This window comes from Anser anser, assembly GCF_964211835.1.
Source record: "Anser anser genome assembly, chromosome: 4".
Classification (NCBI taxonomy): Eukaryota; Metazoa; Chordata; class Aves; order Anseriformes; family Anatidae; genus Anser; species Anser anser.
The window spans coordinates 78,659,014-78,681,662 of NC_139724.1; the positions used below are offsets into that span (position 1 = coordinate 78,659,014).

General features: G+C 71.8%; 4 protein-coding genes across 7 annotated transcripts in view; 2 read left to right on the plus strand and 2 right to left on the minus strand.

The window, feature by feature from the left end:
• Positions 1–215: 215 nt before the first annotated feature.
• On the plus strand, positions 216–1,902 carry LOC310898245 (alpha-internexin-like). Its single transcript, XM_083832880.1, has 3 exons — positions 216–512; positions 857–981; positions 1,053–1,902. Exons 1-3 carry the CDS (start codon positions 258–260, stop codon positions 1,102–1,104), a joined length of 432 nt encoding a protein of 143 aa, XP_083689006.1. The 5' UTR covers positions 216–257; the 3' UTR covers positions 1,105–1,902.
• A 180-nt stretch (positions 1,903–2,082) lies between these two features.
• Positions 2,083–6,111, minus strand: LOC310898243 (interleukin-12 subunit beta-like). 3 transcript variants are annotated; one of them, XM_083832878.1, is made up of 7 exons: positions 4,538–6,111; positions 4,149–4,218; positions 3,615–3,836; positions 3,216–3,327; positions 2,964–3,148; positions 2,670–2,818; positions 2,083–2,301 (listed from the first exon to the last, which is right to left on the minus strand). In XM_083832878.1, the coding sequence occupies exons 1-7, from the start codon at positions 4,661–4,663 to the stop codon at positions 2,140–2,142; spliced, it is 1,026 nt and encodes a 341-aa protein (XP_083689004.1). In that variant the 5' UTR covers positions 4,664–6,111; the 3' UTR covers positions 2,083–2,139. The 3 variants fall into 3 exon arrangements, with proteins under 3 accessions (XP_083689004.1, XP_083689003.1, XP_083689002.1); XM_083832877.1 differs by having other exon boundaries at positions 2,174–3,148; positions 4,538–4,595; positions 5,448–6,111; XM_083832876.1 differs by having other exon boundaries at positions 2,174–3,148.
• A 114-nt stretch (positions 6,112–6,225) lies between these two features.
• On the minus strand, positions 6,226–12,740 carry DQX1 (DEAQ-box RNA dependent ATPase 1). 2 transcript variants are annotated; one of them, XM_083832874.1, is made up of 12 exons: positions 12,666–12,740; positions 11,941–12,249; positions 10,018–10,211; positions 9,311–9,686; positions 8,803–9,042; positions 8,475–8,574; positions 8,236–8,394; positions 7,861–8,052; positions 7,622–7,747; positions 7,255–7,445; positions 6,968–7,158; positions 6,226–6,762 (listed from the first exon to the last, which is right to left on the minus strand). In XM_083832874.1, the coding sequence occupies exons 2-12, from the start codon at positions 12,223–12,225 to the stop codon at positions 6,579–6,581; spliced, it is 2,238 nt and encodes a 745-aa protein (XP_083689000.1). In that variant the 5' UTR covers positions 12,226–12,249; positions 12,666–12,740; the 3' UTR covers positions 6,226–6,578. The 2 variants fall into 2 exon arrangements, with proteins under 2 accessions (XP_083689000.1, XP_083689001.1); XM_083832875.1 differs by having other exon boundaries at positions 11,941–12,246; positions 12,666–12,728.
• A 1,495-nt stretch (positions 12,741–14,235) lies between these two features.
• LOC310898247 (dedicator of cytokinesis protein 2-like) overlaps positions 14,236–22,649 on the plus strand; it is a 69,840-nt gene continuing 61,426 nt past the window's right edge. Inside the window, exons 1-14 of the mRNA XM_083832883.1 lie at positions 14,236–14,802; positions 16,431–16,514; positions 16,639–16,679; positions 16,904–16,959; positions 17,054–17,150; positions 17,238–17,386; positions 17,784–17,919; positions 18,031–18,185; positions 18,387–18,468; positions 19,528–19,663; positions 20,813–20,888; positions 21,369–21,448; positions 21,756–21,881; positions 22,191–22,315. Of these exons, the coding sequence (XP_083689009.1) occupies positions 14,760–14,802; positions 16,431–16,514; positions 16,639–16,679; positions 16,904–16,959; positions 17,054–17,150; positions 17,238–17,386; positions 17,784–17,919; positions 18,031–18,185; positions 18,387–18,468; positions 19,528–19,663; positions 20,813–20,888; positions 21,369–21,448; positions 21,756–21,881; positions 22,191–22,315 (1,386 nt within the window). The 5' untranslated portion in view covers positions 14,236–14,759. The remainder of the gene's footprint in view (positions 14,803–16,430; positions 16,515–16,638; positions 16,680–16,903; positions 16,960–17,053; positions 17,151–17,237; positions 17,387–17,783; positions 17,920–18,030; positions 18,186–18,386; positions 18,469–19,527; positions 19,664–20,812; positions 20,889–21,368; positions 21,449–21,755; positions 21,882–22,190; positions 22,316–22,649) is intronic.

A 22,649-nucleotide genomic window follows, 5' to 3' on the forward strand; every position in this document is an offset into this window, starting at 1 on the left:
TCCATGGTGCTGCCCGGGACCCGACGGGGCGCACGGGGACACCCTCCGGGACCAGGGGTGCCGGCAGGGCGCTGCCCCCACCCGCGGCGGGGGGCGGGACGTCAGCGTCCCGCCGGTGCCGGCGGCGCTGCCGGGGGGAGGCGGGCGGCCGGTGCCGGTTTCCCGGGGGCGGGATTGGCTGCGGCTCCGTGACGCGGCCCCGTTGTACCGGGAGGCGGGGGCGGGAGCCGCTGCGGCGCCGCCGCAGAGCCTCCGGGATGAGCGCGGCCGGCCCCGGCGGGGGGGAGGACGGCTCCGCCGCCTGCGCGCTGCGCTGGCCCGGGCCCCGCTGCCGGCCCCGCTCCCGGGGCGGCGAGGCGGTGCTGCGTGCCCGCGCCGAGGCGGCCGGGTACCGGCGGCTGCTCCGCGCCCGCGCGGCGGAGGTGGAGGCGCTGCGCGGGGCCGTGGGGGCTCTGCACCGGCAGCTGGAGGGGCTGCGCGACCGGCGCAGCGGGGAGCTCGCCAAGTACCAGGTGCGGGGGGGCCGGGCCGGGGGGCGCTGGGCTGAGGGGAGGGGTGCCGCGGGGTACGGGGAGGGGGGCGACGCCCGGGGGGGCGGGCGGAGCCGGGGGTCCCGGCCGGTCGGATTAGCGGGGGGAGCGGGGGCGGCGCTCGGGTGCGGGGGGGAGCCGGGGCTCGGGGGCGGCGCGGGGCCCGGATGGGGGGGGGGGGCGCGGCCGGGGCTGGGGGGCCGCGGGGGCAGGGGCCGGGGGGCGGCTGGGGCGGGGGTCCCGGGGGCCGCCCGGGGCCGGGGGGGGGGGGGGCGGCAGGGGGCCGGGGGCCGGGCTCCGGGGCGGCGCTGACGGCCCGACGGCAGGAGCGGGTGGCGGAGCTGGAGCGGGAGATCGGCGAGGCGGAGCAGGAGATGGCGCGGTGCCTGCGCGAGTACCCGGCGCTGCTGCGGCTCCGGATGGCGCTGGACGCGGAGATCGCCGCGTACCGGTACGGGGCGGGCGGGCGGCGCGGGCGGGGCGGGCGGGCGCGGGGCTCAGCCCGGGCCCCTTCTCTTGCAGGGAGATGCTGGAGGGGGAAGAGCTGCGCCTGGGCTCCGTGGCCCCGCCGTGACGGGACCCGCGGCCCCCGGCCCCCCGCGCTGCGGGACCCCGGGCTGCCGGGCCCCGCCGGACCCCCAGGCCCCGGACCGCTGCGCCGTGGGGTCCCCCCAGCTCCCGCTGCCCCGTGCCTCGGGACAACCCCCGGATTGCCAAGCCGTGGGACCCCCGGACTCCTGGAACCCCCGTCCTTTGGACCCCCTCGCCACGGGACTCCCCGGACTCCGGGGACCCCCGGGCACCTGGGCTGCCCAGACCCCCACCCCGGGAGGCCCCGGCACCCCAGGAGGGCGGCGCCCGCCGGGCCGCCCACTCTCACCAGCCTCTCCAGAGCAGCAGCGGGGCTGGGGTCCTGGCCCCAGCCTGCGCGGAAGCACCTCAATAAAGGCCCCGTGGCATTACCCAGTGCCGGGCAGTCTGTGGTGATGGGGACGGCGTCCTGGCAGGCCCCTGCGCGCGGGGGCACCCAGCTCTGCCACCTGGGGCTGAGGCTGAGACGATGCCCAGGGCTGGTCTGTGGGAGCGTGGTCCTGGGGCCGCACCCTGCCGGGGCTGCCGGGCTGCGGGGTCTCGGCTCCCTCCCGCCTGGCTGCAGCCCCGAGCTAGAGACGCTGCCTGGGTGCCCCGTGGGGACGCTGGGCGGGGTGGCATGGCAGGGACCCAGCTGCATGGTGGAGGACGCTGACCCAGGGAGCTGAGCCCCTCCGGCGCTGGCGGCTGCTTCTTGTCCCTCCTCGCCCTGGCTGTGCCCCCACCCTGCACTGGGTTCTGGCCCTCCTGGGCTCAGGGCTGTTACAGGGCCCAGGCCTCCGCTCCCCACCACACACACAAAAACAAAACAACTTTTTTCTTTAGCAAAGCCAAGCCCAGCTCTTTTATAGAGATAAAAATCCATTTCAAAATAACAAAAGTGAAAGCGAACGTTGGTGGGGGGGGGCACCTCTGGCTACTGCACCCAGGGGATGCCGTGCCTTGGCCATGGCTCCCCTTGAGGCCCCGGACTGGGCATCCCTTGGCACCCTAGGGTGCCATGGTCTGGGGGAGAGGCTCAGTGTGCACGCAGCCTATGCTGCTGGGCTGCATCCACCACCTGCCAGGGGCTCCAGGGGCTCCAAGAGGGTTTGGCGTAGGGGTCCTGACAGCTGATGCGCACCCGCTGCACATGCCCCCGCACGATCGTCTCCTCCGCGCCCTCCACGAACTTCTCAACCTGCAAAGGGTGGTCAGGTCACAGCCACGGGGAGGGGGCACTGCCACAGGCACTGCGGGAGGCATTTTCCAGGGGAAGGTGCAGGGCACGGGGCTGGGGGCACAGCGGTTGGGGTCACCGACTTCCCAACCTAGACTTGAGCCGTGCTGGCAGAGGGGCAGCGGTGACAGCTGCTGGGGGGGGGGGTGACAATTTCCTGCACCCCCTGTGTGCCACTGAGCAAGTCACTGCTCCTCACGACACTCCTGTGCCAAGGGGGAGGCCGAGCTGGGGCGGGGGGAGCACAGGTGTGGGGCAGGGCAGGCGCAGGGTAGCGAGGCCATGGGGCAGCGCGAGGCAGAAGGGGCGTAGGGCAGCCGTGCAGTTACCTGGGTGCCATTGGAGAGCTCGTACTGCAGCCGGTACAGAAGAGCAAAGTAGGACTTGGGGAGCGGCCAGGAGGCTGGGGGGGCCCAGGCCAGATGGAGCTGCCCCCTCTGCTGGTGCACGGTCAGCTCCTGGGGCGGATCCGGCCGCACTGTGGGCAGCACAGAGCACAGCGGGGGCTGAGCACGGGGCACCGCTGCCCAGCCTGGGGCCGGAGCCCTCCCAGGAGGCCCTGGCACCCAGACCCCCACCCTGAAGGTGTCTCCCGCACCCTGCTGTTGCTGGGTTGAGCTCACCAATGTCACGGATGAAGAAGCGGGGGGAGGTGAAGTTGAAGAAGGAGGTGTCCGAGATCCCCTCCAGGCGCAGCTGCAGTTGGTGCAGCTCCTCCGCGAAGGGGCAGAAGGAGGGGTCCGTGAAGCTGGCGTTGAACTGGCCGCCACGACCGGCCACCGGTACCCAATCCCCCAAGGATCCGTTACTGCGAAGCAAGGCAGGCGTGAGCGCTGGGCGCCCGCGGGGCTGGGGCCAGGGTCCCGGGTACCCACCTGCGCGTGAGCCGGGCACGGAAGATGGCAGAGCGGGGCCCCGTCCAGGAGCAGCGGAAGGAGCCGCGGTAGGAGTCAGCCTGGCAGGAGACGTCCTTGCCCTCCTCCTCACCTGGTGGGGCCAGGGGACAATGGTTAGGGTCGGCTGGGGCTGAGGAATGGTGCCCCTTCCCCAAGCAGCATGGGCAGGCTGGCTCCGCGGCCGGGCTCCCAGGGGTCCTGTGCAGCCCTGCGCAGGGCATCGCCCACCTTGCAGGCTGTGGCACGAGCCTCCCTCATCACGCTACGTGCCTGCCTGGTGTTTCCTCGTCCCCCGCCTGCCCCACACTCCCTGCACCCATCCCCGCCCTGCTGTCCCGCAGGGCTGTGCCAGCCCCCCCTTGCCCCGGCCCCAGGTACCGGTGTCCCTGACCACCACGTAGGTGGTGTCCAGCAGGACGCCGCCGGCCCAGCAGCTGTAGTTGCCCGTGGCCGGCAGGTCCAAGCCGAGGATGGTGAGAGTCCGTCCCTTGGCCACGAGCTCGGCCATGGGCTCCAGCTCCCCGTTCTGCGTCCAGGTCACTTGCTGCTTTGAAGTGTTGCATTTCACCACCAAGTCCTCGTTCAGGCTCCCCACCACAACTGGGGATTAGATGCAGAGGCTGGGGTCAGAGGCAGGTCTGTGCTGTGGGCAGCCCGTCCCCTGCGCCCTCATCCCGACCCCCAGATCCACCCTTCCCCATGGTCCCCAGCCTGCTCCGTCACCCCCTGTCCCCCCCATGCCCCCAAGCCTGCAGAGCTGCCCCAGTCCCGGGCTCACACGGCCCTGTGCCAGAGGGATGCGGGTGCCCCCGGTCCCTCCAGCTGCCGTGGGTCCTACAGCCCTCCCCACACCAGGGTGCCCCCCTCTGAGGCCCCAGGCCCCCCATAGTGCCCGGGCAGGGCAGGACTCACTCTTTGGGGGAAAGGCAGTCAGGGCGTCCGCAGGGGTGAGGCACAGCGCCAGTCCCACCAGTATCAGCATCTGGGAGGGGAAGGGCAGCGCTGGGGGAAGGCAGCCCCGTGCCAGGGCAGGCAGGCAGCCGTTCCCACAAGAGGAGCCGGGCCAGGGTGCGGCCGGCAGCGCGGGCGAGGGCACAGCAGCCTCAGCCAGGGTGGCAGCAGGTTTGGGCAGGAGGGAGGGGAGCGGAGCCGTGGGGGCAGCGGCTGGGAAAGCCCCGCACGGGGCGGGCGGTGGGCGCAGCACCCGGCCCTTCCCAGTGCAGCCCCGGGCAGGAGGAGCCCCCTGCCTCCCGGCGCTCCCCAGCGCTCCCCAGACCCCGAGGGACGCCCGCTGTGCTTACCTTGCCGGCCATGGCGTGCGCTGCTCCTGCTGGCTCTGCACGGGCTGGGGCCGGTGAGCTGCGGGGTATATACTGAGCCGGGACCCTGTGGGGCTGCCCCAAGGTGAAGCCAAACCACAGAAGCATCACAGTTCTCAGAAGAGGAGAAAGCTGTGCGGGGTGGAGCTGAGAAGCGGTACCCACGCTCGGTCTCCAGCCTCGCTGGGCACGGGCGCTGCCCGTGGGCACCAGGAGCGCGGCCAGGCTGAGAGCAGCCCCCTCCCAGGGGGCCCCCTCCGAGGGGCTGCGGGGTGAGGGGGCGGTGCGAGGCCCCCCAGGACGGTGCCAGAACCCTGGGTGCTCCCAGCTTCCCCTGAGCTCAGGACCGGCTGGAGTTTGCGCTGAGCACCCTCACCCTGTGCCCTGGGAGAGCAGGGAAGGGACGGCCGAGCTCCGGCAGCGCCGGGCCTGGGGGCGTGCAGCATGGCGGGGGGCACGGCCCCGGCTCTGACACCAACCCCGGGCAGCACCGGCTGCAGGTGCAGTGGGGCAGGGGCAGGGGCCCACAGGGCAGGAGCCCACCCTCAGGCAGGAGCCGGCCCCTGCCCTGCCCCGCTCCCCTCGCCAGGTGACAGCAGCCTCCAGCCCCACGGCCCAGCGCCTGGCAGCCCCGCTGTGACACAAAGGCCAGAGAGGCGCTGCCATCCCCAGCCAGGGGCAGGGACACCCCCCCGCCCAGAACGAGGTGCCCTGGCACCGCCACCGAGGCAGGGACGGGGACAGGGATGGGGGTGCTGCGGGGGGCAGGGACGGAACAAGGGGCAGCAGCCTCGGGCAGGGGTGGCTGCAGCCCCCTGTGCTGGGGGCACTGCGGTGCCAGGCTGGGGAGGATGGGGGGCGCGAGCTGCACCCACTGCTCCCACTCACGTACTTTCTGGGGTTCCTAGAAAGCGAGGGGGAAGTTCAGGCTCCAGCGCGGCTGTGGGTGGCGGGGAGGCCCAGCCTTCACCTTTCTGCTCAGACTTCGAGGCGCTGCGGTGGAGGACGGAGCCCCCGTGCCCCTTCCCAGTAACAGCAGAACCCCCGCCTGTGGGCCAGAGGCATGGGGGGGCGAGCAGCACCCCCGCCAGTGCCGGGGGCAGCTCAGGAGCACAGCACCCCCCTCCCCTCGGTGCCAGGACCCCCACCCTGCCCCCCGGCCTGAGCTCGCTGCTGCAGCACGGGGCAGGGTCGCGACTCGCAGCGGTGCTGGGGGAGAGCCCCCCACGGCAGGAAGGGGGACCCTGAGGCAGGGGCAGGCGGCAGCAGCTGCCCACAGGGCATCGTCCCCTCCAGGGAGCAGGGAACTTGGCCGTGATTCCAGCCTGCCGCCCGCCTCCACCGCCAGCCACAGCTTCCCCTCTGCTTCTGCAGAAGAGAGCACACACGCAGAGGGGAATACCTGGCGCAAAGGCCAGGGCTGCCCCTTGACGGGACCAGGAGCAGCGGCGCAGTACCCAGAACTGGAGGCAAGTTAGCAAGAGGGGGATGCATCACGCTCAGAATCCCCCCGGGATAGGGAGAGGAGGCTGGGCTGTGAGGGGTCAGTGCCATGGGAAGGGGGGGGTGAAGTGGGAGCCATGTCCCTGAGGGAAGCAGGACCCCAGGGAAGGAGACGGCCCACCCTGCCCCCAGCCCCTTGGAGTGCAAACACCACACAAAGCCAGGAGCAAAGGTCACAAAACTTTATACAGGAGAAATCCACAAGTGGCCCCACAGCCCCTGAGGGGCTGCCCCCCGCCTGTGGGGAGGAAGAGGGGCAGGGCCAGCAGACGTAGGGGAGGCTCCCCACCACTGTCCTGGTCCAGGGACGGGGCCAGCACTCCTCAAACCCGTGTGTTTTCCCTGGGGACGAAGGCAGAGGCCAGTCCTGCGGCACGGCCGTGGTGCGGAGCTGTCAGAGCAGCAGCAGAGAGCCTGCACCTCCCCAGGATGGGGTCAGCCCTCGTAGCAGCGCCGTCTCCCCGGGGCTCCCTGGCCCCTGCTGTCCCAGCCAAGCCGAGGTGGCTCCGGCGGCTCCCGCTCACTGCAGCACGCAGACGTCCTGGTTCTCATCGTCCTCCCTGGCGGCCGCCTCCCCCAGGGGCTCGGGCACCACAGGGACATCCTCTGCGGCCACCACCTTCTCTCGCAGCTCCATGAGCAGGTCACGGCTCTCGCTGGGCGGCAGGTTGCTCAGGTAGTACTGGGGTGCCAGCTCCACCAGCCTGCGGGGATGGAGAGTCAGGGAGGGGGGGGGGCCCCAGGGACCTCGCTGGAAGCAGCCTCACACCCCCCCAACATGGGAAGAGCTGTCCCCTGGGGACAGGAGGCGCAGGCCAGGCATGGCCCCAGGGTGCTGCTACAGGCCCGGAGCCAGGGGTGGACGCAGCCTGGGCATGACCCAGCCCTCCCCATCCCCGAGGTCCTCACATCTGGGGCTGGATCTCTGAGACCACGCGGAGGCAGTTGTCCTGCGAGATGGTGAACTCGTGGTAGAGGACCCAGGGGGGCAGGCGCTGGGGGGGCTGCCGCAGCAGGTAGCAGCAGGCGGGGGGCAGGTGGGCCACGTGCTTGTGCGTCAGCATCACGTAGTTGCCGGAGCCATCGATGTCCCGAGCTACCTGGGGAGTGAGGGCGAAGGGAGGGAGGGAGGGAGGGGGGCTGCCTGGCACTGCCCCGGCCCCAGCCAAGCGAGCCCCTCGCAGCCCCCCCCTCACCTTGAGGAAGTAGCCGGAGATGAGCGCTCGCTGGATGTTGAGCACGTTGGCGTCAGTGCCGAAGGCGGGGGGCGAGACGGGCAGCTCGATGCGCTGCATCACTTCCAGCAGCTCAGCCCGCACGATGCCCGCCAGGCGCAGCGCCTCCCCGCTCACCCCGTGCTTGCGGCACCAGCCCTCGTCCGCGTTGTCTGCGGGGAGAGCGGGACGGGGCTGTACGGGGAGCCCGGCCCCGGGCTGGGACCGCCCTGCAGCCAGCCTGAGGCGCCTGGAGGCTGTCCTGAACTCAGCTCTCGTGCCTGCCCCAGGAGCGAGGGAGCTGTGAGACGCCGGCAGGTGCTTCCGCACTTCCTGGCCCAGCACTTACGCTGCTGGAAGGCGTTGAAGATGTTGATGAGGGTGAAGTGGTCTCCGTCCGGGTGGAGCAGGGCCCGGCGGCGCGTGGTCACAGCCTCCTCCAGGCGCGTGGAAGGGGGCACGAAGCAGGGGGGGACTGGGGACGGCGCGGAGGGGAGGTCACCACGTGCTGCCACCACCACGCTCCCGGTGCCGGCTCCTGTGGGCTGCACCGCACCCCCGCCCCACGCCCCGAGCCCCGCAGGGTACCTGTGAGCATGGCGGCCAGGCTGACCATCTCCTCCACGCAGTCGAACTCGCAGGAGGCGATGAGCGCCTTGGCCAGCTGGGGGTCCAGGGGGAACTCCGACATGATGATGCCCACCTCCGACAGGTTCCCGTCGTCATCCAGTGCCGCCAGGTAGTCCAGGTCCTCCAGCGCCTGCATCAGTGACTCGGGGGCTGGGGCAGGACATCAGCCGGCTGCCGGCGCCAGTGGGGCCAGGCAGCCCTGCCACCCCCCCGTGCTCCCGCAGACCCCCTCTAGGCCCTCTCCAGAGGGAGCCTGGGCCACAGCTACGGCCACGTCCAGCTTCCAGCTCCTCCTGCACGGCCACCCCCAGCACACCCCTGCCCTGGCGCTACCTGGCCGGTCGAGGAAGTCGCACTGGCCCATGTCAGCGATGTCCAGGCGCTTCAGCAGCAGCACGAGGCGGCTGAGGCTGGTCTCGCTGACGTGGGGCGCGGGGCTGGGGGGCAGGCGCTGCTCGAAGAAGGCCTCCGAGTAGAGGCGCAGGCAGGTACCTGCGGGACGGGGGCCGTGAGCAGGGACGGGGCGGACGCCGCCTCCTGCCGGAGGCGAACGGGGCACCCCCCGCACACACCCTGGGGGCTGCCGGCAGCTCGCTGCATGCGCGACTCCGCCTGGCTCCTGCTGATGGGCCGCAGCACCTGGGACTCTGCTCGGATCCGGGGGTTGTAGACCTGCAGGGTCACGGGAAGGAACCCGCAGATGAGCCCCTACCCTCGCCAAGGCTCCCCCTGCCCCACCGCTGCGGAGACTGGGCTGTGCCCCCCGCACACGGGGGCATGACGCAGCAGGGCCAGGACGCGCGGCCGACCCCGAGCCCAGACTCCCACTTGCCGTGCTGCCGGCTCGCCGCAGGGCAGAGCCAGGCCCCCTGTCCCCGCAGCCCAGGCCGCCACACTCACGCTGCGCAGCTCCAGCCCCGTGTCGATGACAAAGCGCACGCTCCCCAGAGAGAAGGAGGAGTCCCCGAGCCAGTGGGTGACGACCACCCGCCGCTCCCGGCCGCCCTCCTCCAGCGCCTCGTACACCTTCTGCGCTGCGCGCCCGACGCCGGGGTGCAGGGGCAGGACCAGCAGCGGGCCCAGCCCTGGGTTCAGCGCCATGGCTTCGGTCTGGATGGCCCTGCAGCACTCGGCGATCTCCTGCGAAGGACAGCGACACGAGTGACGCTCCAGCAGTGCCCAGAGCAGCAGCACATCCCCAGCACAGCCCTGTGCCCGCCTGGCTGCCCTGGGGGAAGGCCCCAAGAACCCACCGCACCCAGAGCCGAGGCGTCCCAGCCCAGCGGACACCCCGCACCTCTCCTGGGGCTTCCCCAGGCACAGCAGACAGCCCCCTCCCCACCTCCCCCATTTCTCCCGCAGCAGCGGCGCGGCGCTGCCCTGACCGCCCGAGGCGCCACAGCCCCACCTGCTCGCTGGCCAGGAAGAGCAGGACGTGGCCGGGCTCCTGCCGCCGGTGGATGTCCAGCACGGCCTGGCAGGCTGCGGCGACGCGGCCGCGGGCCGGAGGGTCCCTGTAGAGCACCTGCGGCTGCGGCCCCGGCCCCGGCACCCGCACCACGGGGGGGTCCCCGCAGAAGGCGCGCAGCTGCTCCTCCGCGGCCGGCGAGGTGACCACCACCACCTTCAGCTCCGGGCGCTGGCGCAGGACGTCCTTCAGCAGCCCCAGCAGCACGTCCGTGGGCACCGTGCGCTCCTGCGCCTCGTCCAGCACCACCACTCCGTACTGCCGCAGCAGCGGGTCCGACGTCATCTCCCGCAGCAGCATCTCGTCCGAGCAGTACCTGCGTGCCCCGAGCGGGACCCGTGTGTGTGCCCCAGCCCTGAGCGGGACCCGTGTGCCCCAGCCCCGAGCAGGACCCGTGTGCCCCAGCCCCGAGCGGGGCGCAGCTGCGGGGCGCCCCTGGCTGTGCCCCCACAGACCCCCCCACGGGAGCACCTCGCCCACCCAGCGGCAGCAGCCCCGACCCGGGGGAGGCGCCCCCCCTGCCCCGCTCCCCTAACGAGGCCAGGAGGGATTAAGAGATTACGCCACAGCCGGGGAGCTGAGCAGGATTAGAGCGCGGCGCGACCGGTGCTGCCAGCACCGGGCAGCCCAGAGCCCCGGCCCCGCACCTCAGGATGGTCTCGGTGGTGCAGCAGTCCTCGTGGGGGACGCAGTAGCCGACCTCGTGGCCCAGGTTCAGGTCCATCTCATCGGCCACGCGCAGCGAGAGGCTGAGGGCGGCCAGGCTGTGGGGCTGGGTGCAGGCCACCAGGCCGTGCGCGAACTGCAGGGAGAGGGCGTACTCCGCGCACCACTGCGGGACCTGCGAGGGGTGGCGCCAGTTGGAGGCCTGGCAGCAGGGCCCTGGGCACGGGGACGCTCCATCCCCACCCCGAGCAGAGCCCCCCGAGCCCTCCCCGCGGCAGCGCTGATGCCCAAAGGACCTCCTGTACCGGGGCACCCAGGCGCAGGGGCACCCACAGCTCCCACGGGCGCTCCATCCCCAGTACCCGCCTGCACCACAGCAGCGAGCTCCTCGGCCTCATCGCCCTGTGCCCGGAGCTCCCTGCCTGATCGCAAAGCCCCGCGGCCCCGGCCCTTGTGTTAAGGACGTGGACAGCTCCCGTCTCTATCTCACCATGCCGAAAACCTCAGCAGAGGTAACGTGCTACCCACACCGAAGCCTTGGCTGCTCAGTCCCTCCCTCGGGGAGCAGCCGTTCCTCCTCTGACTGCTCCCCGTTGCCTGTCTCAGCTCCTCTCCTACCATGCCCAGGGCTTGGCACTAGGAGCACGTCCCCAGCAAACCGCCGCACCCGTGCCTGAGTTCGCGGAGCTGCCCCTTACTCCTCTCCTGCAGCCTTTCCTGCAGCTTGCCATTCACCTGCCAGCAGCACGCCAGCCCACCTCGCTCGTCCGCCCTGCGCCGCACAGCGCCCGCGGGCAGGTGCTGCCACGGCCCGGGGGTCACAAAGAGGTAGGGACCCGCCCCCAGAGCCCAGCACCCTGCTCGCAGCTCGGCAGGACCACGCGCCGTCAGCCCCACGGGAGCGGCCACGCCGCCACGCACAGCCCCACGCTCCCTCCTGCCTCCTCGCAGCCAGCAAAGGGGGGCAGGGGCGGCTGCACAGACAGCCGCGGGAGCAGCCGCAGGAGCTGGCCTGAGCGCCAGCCCTTCCCTCTTTGCGTGGGAACATCGTGTTTGCAGGCTGTCGTTGCACCGAGGCGCGGGATCAGGTGCCCCACGTGGATCCAGTTGTATCTCCTCTGCTCAGGGCACAGCGGCCTCAGGCTGAGGGCAGCCCAGCCCTGCGCGAGCCGTGCTCAGGGTCCCCGTTCCCTGAATCGGGCTCCTGGCAGGCCGCCCTTCGGGCTGAATCCCGGGCTGACCGCCGCACGCAGTCACACCCCAGGGAAGCGGTTTGGGCAACAGCTCCGAGCCCCGCTGCCAACTCCCCGATAAACCCAGGGACTGGGAGCTGCTGAGCTTCGGTCCAAACTGCGTCTGGCCCCGGGGAGGCCCAGGATTACCCCTGCAGCTCCCAGGCAATCCCGCCCTGGTCAAAGTCTGCGTGACGACGCCCCTAGGAGCTGTGCCAAAGGCTCTGGGCTGGGATGAGCTGCGCAGGTTTGCGGGCTGGGCCAGGAGCCCAGATCCTGGCACCTCGTGCCCGCCATCGCCCAGCCTGACCGCCCCCGGCCCCGGGAAGGGCCCCGATGCTCTCCCTGAGCGCAGCCGCTCCCAGCTCACACAGCGGCACCTCCCCGGCTCGTACCCAGGCTTTGCCCAGCGCCCATGTGCCTGTTCCAGTGCATCCCAGCACCACCCTGCCAAGGGCACGCTGAGGCCACGCAGCTCCCCGGTACCGTGGCCGAGGGCAGCGAGCGGAGCCAGCCCGCCCTGGGGCTGCAGCGCATTCACCATGCACGTGGGACCTGCGGGAAGGCGGCCGCCCCGGCGCAGGACGTGGCACCGCCGCCGCTCCGAGTGGGAGGGACGGTGCTGAGCAGGGCGCCCAGCACCGCAGCGGCCCAGCCCGGCCTCCCACTCACCTGGGTGCTCTTGCCGGTGCCCGGTGGCCCGGACACGAGGACGACGCCGCTGCCGCCCTCCAGGTGCTCCATGAAGCTGTACTTGGTGGTCCACACGGGCAGCTCCCGGCGCTGCCGCAGCAGCTCATAGTAGCGGGAGGAGAAGGGCAGCCCGTCGTACGGGTTCACCTCCAGGTCGCCGTCGCAGCCCAGGGCCGGGTCGTCCTCCTCCTCCTCCTCGTCCTCCGGCACCGAGCCGGGGCCGTGCTGCCGCGGCGGGGAGCCCGGGGCCCCGCAGCCGGCCATGGCGTGGCGATGCCGGGGCTGCTGCTGCGAGTGGCGGGCGGAGGGGCCCGGCCTGGGGCTGAGCCCGGTGCCGGCCCTGGCGGGGCGCGAGGGGCCGGGCGGGAGGGCTCGGGGCAGGGCTCGGGGACGGGGACCGGGACCGGGACCGAAAGGGGCCGGCGGGGGCGTAGGGGCCTGGGCCGGGGGCACGGGGCGGCCCCGGGCAGCGAGGCGGGGGGCGGCGGGGACCGGGCAGCGCCGGGCTCCGAGAGACGGGACGGGACGGGGGTCACCGGGCGGGGGTCACCGGGCCGCAGCAGGCCAGGGGTGTGACCGCCGGGCCGGGCCCTGACCGCACAGAACCGAGCGCCCCGACCCGGTCCGGGTCCGGGTCCGGGTCCGCTTCCGGTTCCGGTCCCGGTCCCGGTCCCGGTCCCGGTTCCGGCCCAGCCGCCGCTCACCTGCGCGCGCTGCCGCCACCTTGGGCCCGGCCTCGGGCGAGCGTCAGGTGACCGCCGCCGTCACGTGGCCCCGCCGCAGCCGCCAATCAGCGCCGCGCGGTGCCCGCCCCGCCCCGCCCCCTGGCCGCCAATGGCCGCGCGGCCCGTTGCTAGGCGCGGCCGTGCTGCGTGGCGCGGGGCGGGGCGGGGCGGGGCGGGGCGGGGCGGGCAGGCCCCGCCCGGGGAGGCCCCGCCCGGGGAGGCCCCGCCCCACCGGACCGGCCCAGGGTCCCCCCCCGCGGCTCCCCCCGCCCGTCCCGGCCGGGCCCCGTCCCGCGCCCCCTGTCCCGGGCCGCCGTTCCCCGGTGCAGCGGGGCCCCGCCGGGCGCAGCGGCAGCCCCGGTCCCGCCCGCCCCGTGCCGGGCAGGCGGCACCCTGCGCGGGAGCCGGGCAGCCTCGGCGCGGGCCGGCAGGTGGAGCTGCCACACCGGGAACGCCGGGGGAGCCCCGCTCCCGAGCCGGGCACGGGGCTCGCGGCGGGGTCCGGGCCGAGCGGAGCAGCGCGGGGCCGGGCGGGGGGCGTCCTGCGGCCCGCGGGCAGCGCCAGTGCCGGGCAGCGCGCCGCGGGGCACCCGGTCGGTACCGGGCAGCCAGGCAGCCTGTCGGCGCCGGGCACCCCGTCGGTACCGGGCGGCCCATCAGTGCCGGGCACCCGGTCAGTACCGCGCACCCCGTGGGTACCGGGCACCCGGTCAGTGCCGGGCACCCCGCCGCGGCGGCCCCGCGGAGCTCAGGCCCTGCGCCCGCTCCGGGGCTGGCCGTGAGCGCTGGCAGCGGCGGGGCCGAGCAGCGGGGCTGGCGGTGGCACCGGGCTCCGCGGGCGGGCGGCGGGGCCGGCAGCTCCCAGCGGCCCGGGGGAGCCGCCCGCGGGCACGGCCTTGCCCCTGCCCCTGCCGCAGCCCCGGGGCGCCCGCGGGGCCGCCTGCCCGTCCCTCCGGGTGCGGGGCCGGCCGGGGCAGCCTCAGCCCCCCGCCGCCTTTGTCCCGTCCAGGCCGAGAGCGAGGGCGCCGGCGGAGGGGCGCGTTCCCGGGTCAGACCCGTCCGGCCCCGGGCACAGACCGGCCCCGCGGCCCGTGCCGGGCCGCCCGTGCTGCCCGGAGCCCCCGTGCCCGCCCCCCGCCCCGGGCTCATCCCCGCGCCCAGCTCCCTGCGCCCCGCGGCAGCGAGCGCCCGCTGCTCGCCTCAGCCTGCCCGTGTCCCCGTGGGGCTCCCCGTGCCCCCGCACCGGGCTGCCCGGCCGGGCTCCGGGCCCCGGGGTGGCCGGGGGCTGGGGACGGCACAGACGCACCCAGGGGCGACCCCAGCGTGGGAGCTGGGCGCTGGCCTGGTGCTGCCGACGGAGACACGGCGCAGCCGGGCGCCACGAGGGCAGCAGCCGGCTGCCAGCCCTGCCTGCGGGCCGGGGGCAGACCGGGGACGGGGCCCGGCTGGGGTTCCGTGAGCGGGGCAGGACGGCAGCGCCCAGCTCCCTGACCCCAGGGGCACCGGGCAGCTGGGGCTGCAGCGGGCGAGAGCGGAAGGAAGCGGTTGGTGCCGAGCCGCTGCTTCCCTCACCGCGGGGTGCTGCGGGGAAGCAGGGGCTGGGCACGGTCCCGTAGAGCCCCCTGTGCGGTGCCCGTGCTGCCAGACCTCGCGCCCTGGGGGATGGGGACAGGCCAGCCCCAGCTGGGCACACCAAGGCCTCGTCCCAGCGGGTGTCCTCAGCGCCAGAGGCTCCAGCCCCGACATCCCTGCTCTGGGCAACGCTCAGCTGGGGGGCTCTGGGCGCTGCAGCACGGCTGGGCCAGGCAGCCCCATCGCACCCCAGGCAGCCCCATCGCACCCCGGGCAGCCCCAGTCCCCGGACGGGCAGCGTGAGGGCAGTGGGCTCCGTGTCCGGTGCCCTGGCAGGGTGCAGGGCCGTCGGCCGGGTCCCACAGCACCCAGCTGGGCGTTGAGGAAGCGGAGGTTTGCACAAGCCGGTGAGGTGCACGTGACCCGGGGAGCGCGGCGGGAGGAACCGGCAGCTGCCCCGCGCAGGGCCCCGGGTCCCCGCACTGCGCCGCAGAGCCGGCCATGGCCCCGTGGCTGCCCACCAAGGAGGAGAAGTATGGCGTGGGTGAGTGGAGGCTCTGGGGCACCGGGGGCTGCGGGTGAGCGGTGCTGTGCTGGGTGGGGCAGTGGCGATGCGCAGGGCACGAGGCAGGAGCCAGCTCCCCGTGATGCTGGTGCTGGGAGGCCATGGGATGCAGGAACAAGTGGGGGGCAGGCGGGGGCTGCAGGGCCGGCGATGGGGTGGGCTGGGGGCTGAGCACGCCTGGAGGCTGAGCATCGTTGGTGCTGGGTGCAGATGGGGATCTGAGGGGCCAAGCATCAGGGCAGGGGTGCTGGGGCAGCGCCTCTCCAGTCCCCGGCACAGGATCTGTCCCTCCCCTCTGGGCTAGGGGTTGAAGCCTAGCTGTTGGAGCACAGGACCCTCCACCCCAGCACCTGCACCAGGCAGCACAGAGCCACCCCACTCTTTGCCCCAGGACCTGCTCGGGGCTCTGCTCCCACGCTCTGCGTGGGCTGCGGTAACACCCCAGCAGCCTTGCTCCCTGCAGCAGCCCCTGCTCGGCCTCCCTGCAGCAGCCCCTGTGCAAGCGGGCACTTCTCCTTGCGCTGCGCCGCCCCGTGCCTCTTCCCGTTTCTGGAGGGGCCGTTTCCCACGTCCCCTCCCTGCGCTGCCAGCAGCGGCCCCGAGCGAGGGCTGAGCCCCACAGGGGGCCTGGGGTGCTGCAGGGGGCTCTGGGGACCGGCCTGCGAGGAAGCCTGGTCTGGTGGGGGCTGGGGGCAGGAAGGAGCTGGCCCAGGAGTGAGCTGGGACCCGGGCTGGTGCTGGCAGAGGGCAGGATGGCAGGAGGGGTCCCCAGGCAGCTCAGGGCTCCTGGTGCTGCAGGGAGCCCTGGGGCCAGCAGTGTGTGTGTGTCCATCCAGGGGGTCCTGGATGAGCTGTGCGAGTCTGGGGGCACTGCACCCCCAAGGACGTGAGCTGGAGGATTGGGTTTAAGTGGCAAGGTTTTGTAGTGGAGGGTGGTGGGCAGGGTCCCGGAGGGAGCTGCTGGGGGCATGCATGCCTGCAGGGGACAGTCCCTGGCGCAGCGTGCAGCCGGTCCTGCAGCCAGGGCAGGGCTGCTTCCACCCAGAGCCCCAGCAGAGCCGCCGCTGGCCCCAGCACCAGAAATAGCGGCAGGACTAACCGCAGCCCGTCCCGGTGCAGCCTGCGCTGCAGCAGGAAGCGCCCTGCGTCCTGCGCTCTCACCCCCTGTGCTGCTCGCGGTGGGCGCGTGCCTCAGGCAGCGGGGCCCAGCCCCTCGCCCGGCCGTGCGGGGGCTGCGGGCGGCTGGCAGCGCGGTGGGAGGGCGCAGGGCTTGGGACCACCACGCACTGGCTCTGGGGGCTGAGGGGTCCTGCCCTGCCTGGTGCCGTGGCAGCTGCGTGGTGGCTCTGTGGGGTCCCCTCCCACGGGCAGGGGCACCCCGAGGTGCTCTGCTACCGCCCAGCCCCTGCCCCCCTGGGATCTCGGGCAGCTCGTGTGCGGCTGGGACCCTGCACCAGCACCCCGGGGGCTGAGCGGTGCCTGTTGGGGTGGCTCTGCCCCATGGGGGAGACCGGGTGTGGGGCACCCTGGCCCCAGGGGGCTGTGCTGGGCGGGGGGGGGGCAGGCAAGGGGCCCCTGACCACAGCTCCTGGCCCCTCTCTCCGCAGCCGTGTGGAACTTCCCAAGCACCAACGAGCATCACCTCCCGCTGCAGGTCGGGGAGACGGTGCACATCCTGCAGGCGTCTGAGGGTAAGGGTTGCCCCCTGGGCTGTGCCAGGCTGGGGTACCCAGGTGCACCCCGGCACCAGGGCCTCGTGCCAGGGCCATCAGGCCCCAAGGCTGGCTGACGCTGTCACCTCCCCTTCCCTTGCAGGCTGGTACCGCGGGTACTCGCTCAGGAACAGGGCTGCCCGGGTAGGTGAGGGGCTGCTGTGGGGGACGGGGTGCAGGGGATGGCCCCGGCTGGGTGCCTGGCAGGGGTTGCACCAGGCACTGGGGGCATCGCCGGGCTGGGGACCCCCTGCAGGGTGCTCAGTCCCGAGGGAGTCCCCAGTCTTGGCCCCCTAGGACTGTGCAGGGGGGCACCGCATCCTCACCCAGCCCCTGCCCGTGGGTGCTGATGGCTGCTGCTCCCCCAGGGCATCTTCCCGGCCTCGCTGATCCACCTGAAGGGCGCGGTGGTGGAGCGCAGGGGGTAGGTATGGGGCGAGGGGGCCGCCTGCCCGCCCCGCTCGGCCTCGGGCCCCGCACCGGCAGCGGGGTGCTGCAGGGCTCTGCGTCTTCCCCAGGGCGGAGGAGTGCGTGGTCCCTGCCGAGATGCCCATGGTGCAGGAGATCACCACCACGCTGCGGGAGTGGGCCACCATCTGGAAGCAGCTCTATGTGGTGAGGGACGGTGGGGGACGGGGCCGTGGGGGCACGGGGACCCGGCGGGGGCGCCAGGGTGACCCTGTGCGTGGCGGCTGCCTGCAGGCGGGGCAGACGGAGCGGTACCGGCAGGTGAAGCAGATGATGTACGAGCTGATGGAGCGGCGCTCGCAGCTGCTCTCGGGAACGCTGCCCAAGGACGAGCTGCTGCAGCTCAAGAAGGAGGTGACCAGCAAGATCGACTACGGCAACAAGTGAGAGCGAGGATGGGAGCGTGAGGCGCTGTATCTGCCACCACCACAGGCGCTGTCTGTGTGGTGCTGAGGGATGCTTGATGCTCTGTCCCCCTGCTGCAGCATCGTTGCTGACCCGGCTTGCTGTCCCCGCTGTCCTGGCGTGCTGCTGGCTCTGCTTTCCACCTGGCCGACGGCTATTGCCAGTGAGCCCTGCGTGGGGCAGGAGCACGTCCCTGGTGCTGCTCTGCTCCTGTCCCCTCCCCGGCTGGCTGTGGCTGGCCACGGCCTGCAGGGATCATCCTGCCCCCACGCCGTGCTTGCAGCCCCGGCCCTGTGCCCACGGGTCCTGGCAGGATGCGCAGCCCCGCGTGCCCCCAGGAGCTGGGTCCCATCTCACCCATCCCGGCCTCCGCAGGATCCTTGCGCTGGACCTGGTGGTGCGGGACGAGGATGAAAACATCCTGGACCCCGACAGGACCAGCGTCATCAGCCTCTTCCAGGCACACAAGAAGGCCGCGCAGACCATCACGCAGCGCATCCAGGAGGAGACGGTGAGAGCCAGCGCTGGCCCCACCGTGCTGAGAGCCTTCTGCCCCACGTGCGGCCGGCTGGGTCGTGCTGTGGGGCCGTGCCATGGGGCTGAGCCACCTCCTGCCCCACAGTGCCCACAGCAGAGCGAGCTGGGCTGCAGCGCCCGCCTGGCGGCATCGCCCTCCCACAACCTCTACCTCTGTGTGCGCAACTTTGTCTGCAACATCGGTGAGGAGGCGCAGCTCTTCATGGCGCTGTACGACCCCGGCGAGCAGCGCATGATCAGGTGGGGCCCCAGGTGGCACGGCGCTTGGCAGGGGTCCCGTGCCTCTGCTCCCCACGGCATCCCCTGGTTGCGTCCCCTGGAGTGGGGCAGCCCCTGCCCCTGTTTGCTCTTGGTCCTATTGCTGGCGGCTTCTGCCTGGTCCGGGACCCCCGATGTACAGGGACTGGCCCCGGGTTCTCACGTCTCACCGTCCCCTTGCAGTGAGAACTACGTGATCCGCTGGGCCAGCACGGGCGTCCCGCAGGACATCGAGCTGCTCAACAACCTCAAGGCCATCTTCACGGTGAGCGAGGGAACTCGCCCTGTCCCCACTGGGGCTGTGGCTGGGAGGCGGCGCTGCCTGCTCGCTGCCCCCCTCCAGGCACTCAGCCCATGCATCCTCCCCTCCCCACTGCCCTGCCAACGTGCCCTTCGATGCAGCGTGTGGGGTGCGTTGGGTCACCGTGCGCGGGAGGGACCCCAAACCCCACTGCAGCCGCTGTCCCCCACCCCCGTCCCAGCCCCAGCTCTTCCCCTCAGCGCTCTCTCCTTGCTGCTCCTTTCTCCTTTTTTCCATCACCCCAGCCCCGTGGCTCCCGGTGCAGTGCCTGCCCTGGCACCAGGGCTCTGCGCACCCCCCGTGGGCTGCCCCTCGCCCCCCGTGCCCGCCCTCGCCGGGCTTGTCCTGGTTTCAGCCGCCTCCGGGGAGGCAGGCGAGGAGCAGCTCCTGCTGACGGAGCAGGTTTCCGCTGCGCAAGCAGAGCCGAGCTGACCCTCAGGACGGCCCAAGCCATCGATATGCAGATGAGCCAGGAAATCAATGCAAATGAGCAGCATCAGCACTTCCAGCCCCACGGTCCAACTCCCCCAGCTCTTGCTCACCTCTGACCCCCGCTTGCTGCCGGCACCAGCCGCATGTCCCCATGCCCTGTCCCTGTGCCATGTCCTCCTGCCGCATCCTCGCAGGACCTGGCCTGGCTGGGGTGCCAGGAGCTGGGGTGCGGGACTGCCCCGCTGGGCCCTGCTCCATGGCAGAGCTGCCCCCCCCCAGTGAGCTGTGCCCGCCTCAGCCGCGCTGCCACACCGTGGGTACCCTGTGGGGCCATCGGTCTCCACCAGCACGGCGTTGCCTGGGGGTGCACAGAAACCCGGGGCTCCCTGGGACAGCGGAGCTTTGTGCCCTCCTGCCAAGCCCCTCTGTGGGGCACAGTAGCCAGGGCACTCCCCAGCCCCTGAAGGCAGCTCTGCACCCCCGGCTCATCCTCCCGGCAGCTGCAGGTTCCCTGTGGTCTCCCAGTGCTGGTAGAGGAGCAGCCTCACACGGTGCTGCCGGCACCCCGCTCACACCCCCTGTACCCCGCAGGACCTGGGCAGCAAAGATCTGAAGCGGGAGAGGCTTTTCTTGGTGTGCCAGATCATCCGGGTGGGACGCATGGACCTCCGGGAGACCCTCAGCCGCAAGCTCAGCACCGGCCTCCGTCGGCCCTTCGGCATTTCGGGTGAGCAGGGGCTCCCGGAGCAGACCCCGCACCGGCCTCTCGGCCAGCTCCCGCGCTCGGACCCCGACCCTCGCTCGCCTCTCTGCGTGGCCGCGCTCTGCCCGTGCCCCCCGTGCTCGCCACCTGCTTTCCCCAGTTCCAAGCCCGGTGCTGCCAGCGGGGACCCCAGGAGCAGGGGCCCCCCCGGGAGTAGCCCTGGGCACCCCCTGTGGAGGGAGGAGCAGAGGAGCTCCCCGCACCCTCCTCCCCTGCCTTGACAAATGTTCCTGCTCTGAGTATTGATCCTCATCGGATGAACTTGGTAGGAAATTATTGATTTTAATTGGCCAATTAGCGTGCACTAGGATCTCAGCCACAGAGTAATTACCAGGTGAATTATTAACATACCGGCAGCTAATTGCGCTCTGAGCTGAGCATGTCCCTGGGGAGGGGGCCAGATGGATTGTCGTGGTGCCTGCGGTGCAGTGCCCTGTCCATCCTGCACCGAGCCCCGGTGCCCGTGGGGGATGGAGAAGTCCCGGGCATGGCTTGTCTTGGCCAAACGGGAGCTCGGAGGCACCTGGCGGTGAGCAGCCGGTTCGTGGCTGGAGGGGACGCCGGGTGGGTGCTGTGCGCCCCGAGCCCCGGCTCTGCCCACGTGGCTGGAGCAGAGTGGGGCGAGGAGGGGCAAGGAGGGGGATGGCCCCCGGCTGCGTGGGATCCTGCACCCAGCACAGGGCCCATCCTGGTGCACAGGGCACATCCTGGTGCACAGGGCTGTGGTGCTGCCGGGGGTGCAGCAGAGACCCCCTGGGAGCTTTCCCATTGCCAAGCTGCGCCCGGGTGCTGGGTCCCAGCCTGCATCGGCACTGTGCCCGTTCACCACGGAGCCGTGTGGGTGTAGGGTGGGTCCCTGTGCAGAGCCCCTGTGGCTCAGCACCATCCGGCATGAGGTGGCAGAGGGTCCTCTTGGGACACGGGGGCCTCCTGGGGAGCTCTGGCCAGGCACAGAAGGATCGGTGCGGGGGGCACAGGCGAGGCGCTGGCTGCAGGAAGGGACCGAGCTGGCCCTGCGTGCGTCACCTGGAGGGTTTGGCACCAGGGCCGTGTCGCTGGGGCTGCAGGCACCCATGGCAGCCACCCCATGCTGCTGTGTCTGTGCCGTTGCAGTGATGGACATCACGGACATCAGCAAGGGGAAGTGTGAGAGCGACGAGGACAAGCAGCACTTCATCCCTGTGCACCTGTGAGTCCTGGGGCTGGGGACAGGCAGGGAGGCAGAGCTCCGGTGGCTGAGCTGGCATGGGGACAGCGGCAGTAAGGGGCGTCAGGAGGTGCCAGAATCACAGAGCAAAGGATTTCTGTTAACCTTGGCTTTGCAAAGGGACTGTGGATCCTTGGGACGGGATGTCACCAGGTGTAGGAACCCAGTGAAGTCAGACAAAAGGCTATTTATATGGGCAAGGAGGTACTGAGAGAATCCTGGAACCCTGCTGGGGCTCTGCAGGGACACGGGTGTTCAGGGTTGGGGACCTTGTCCCATGTCAGCTGTGGATGCTGTCCTGCACCTTCCTCTAGGTGGGCTCGGTGGCGGGTGGGTTTGGGGGACCACGGGTGGGGGGGTGTCCAGCTTGTTTTCCTGTCCATTGCTGCCAGCTGCAGGGCTCCCACGAGTCCTCCTGGCTGGGAGCTCCTCTGAAGCTCTCCCTGCTCTGGTGTTTGGCAGGGCAGCCGCTGAGAATGATTTCCTTCACAACATGATCAGGAAAGCGGTGGAAGGAAAGGACATCAACCACAAAGGACAAGGTAGCAGCTCCCCCCGCCTCCCCCCCAAAACAAACAAACAAACAAAACCCTACAGTGGCCACAGGCTGCGAGGGTGGTCCCGGGCACAGCAGGGGCTTGGTGTGGGAACTGTCCTGACAGTCGGGACCAGGCCTTGTGGGGGTGGGAGGCGATCGCCCACCCCCCGAACACCTCGGGGCTGAGCCCCAGGGCAGGGCAGCTGCTCCTGCAGGGGCAACTTGTGGCGGCCGGCTTTGCCCAGCGTGGCACGGCTCAGTCCGAGCGCGGCTGGCCGTGGGGCTGATGCCCCTCGCTTCATCTCTGGCAGGGTTCTGGGTGTCCCTGAAGATGCTGTGGGGGGACCTGAGCCAGGTGCGGAAAGACCACCCGCACCTTGTGGACCGCAGCACGGTGGTGGCACGCAAGCTGGGCTACCCGGAGGTCATCATGCCAGGCAAGCGGGGAGGCAGCGCTGGCCTCCTCTCCCCTCCCCTGTGCCAAGCCTCCCTGGTGCCACGTGCTGCCCACGGGGGGGGGGTGCAGCAGCCACCCCCAGCAGGGCATCCGGGGGCTTTTGGGGGGCTGCAGGCAGGCCCCGGGGTGTGTGCATCCCGGGCAGCCCAGGAGAGGAGGCGGCTCCGCATGGGAGCAGTGTGGGGTGGGTGGGCTCATCCCTTGGTGGTCTCTTGGGGTCCTGGAGTGAGGCCATGGGGCGCCCTGGCTGCGGAGGGACCTGGCCCCGCTGACGGGGCTCTCCTCCTAGGGGATGTCAGGAACGACATCTACCTCACGCTGGTGCAGGGCGAGTTCGACAAGGGGAACAAGAAGACGCAGAAGAACGTGGAGGTGACGGTGTGCGTCTGCGACGAGTCGGGCAATGTGGTGCAGGTACGGCGAGCGCCAGGCCAGCCCCAGCCCTTGGGCAAGGGACCCCCCCGTGCATCGCCCCGGCTCGGGCAGAGGCAGCAGCTCTGCGGCGTGCGGTGTCGGTACTGGTGCTGGCACAGACCGGCTCGAGCCCTTCTGTGGCAAGCTGCCACTCCTGGAGTTGTCCTTTGGGATATAGACTTGAAAAAATCACGGGAAGGGACAGGCAGAAAATTGCTGTCTCTTCTAGCTGTCTCAGGACAGCTAGAGCCCAGCCACTCCCGGCCACCCCTGGGCACGGGTTGCCCACAGCCCTGTCCCCGGGCAGGGGAAGGAGCCGGGGGGCAGCTCAGAC

Excerpts from the sequence above, each read along its gene's own strand:
- LOC310898245 (XM_083832880.1), top strand. The coding sequence starts at position 258 with ATGAGCGCGGCCGGCCCCGGCGGGGGGGAGGACGGCTCCGCCGCCTGC. Across the intron at positions 513-856 it reads GGGAGCTCGCCAAGTACCAG|GAGCGGGTGGCGGAGCTGGA; the intron begins GTGCGGGGGGGC and ends GCCCGACGGCAG. Across the intron at positions 982-1,052 it reads GCGGAGATCGCCGCGTACCG|GGAGATGCTGGAGGGGGAAG; the intron begins GTACGGGGCGGG and ends CTTCTCTTGCAG.
- LOC310898243 (XM_083832876.1), bottom strand. The coding sequence starts at position 4,663 with ATGCTTCTGTGGTTTGGCTTCACCTTGGGGCAGCCCCACAGGGTCCCG. Across the intron at positions 4,219-4,537 it reads CGCACGCCATGGCCGGCAAG|ATGCTGATACTGGTGGGACT; the intron begins GTAAGCACAGCG and ends TTCCCCTCCCAG. Across the intron at positions 3,328-3,614 it reads CGTGGTGGTCAGGGACACCG|GTGAGGAGGAGGGCAAGGAC; the intron begins GTACCTGGGGCC and ends TGGCCCCACCAG.
- DQX1 (XM_083832874.1), bottom strand. The coding sequence starts at position 12,225 with ATGGCCGGCTGCGGGGCCCCGGGCTCCCCGCCGCGGCAGCACGGCCCC. Across the intron at positions 10,212-11,940 it reads GCACCGGCAAGAGCACCCAG|GTCCCGCAGTGGTGCGCGGA; the intron begins GTGAGTGGGAGG and ends CACCCCTCGCAG. Across the intron at positions 8,575-8,802 it reads CGGGGCTGGAGCTGCGCAGC|GTCTACAACCCCCGGATCCG; the intron begins GTGAGTGTGGCG and ends GTGACCCTGCAG.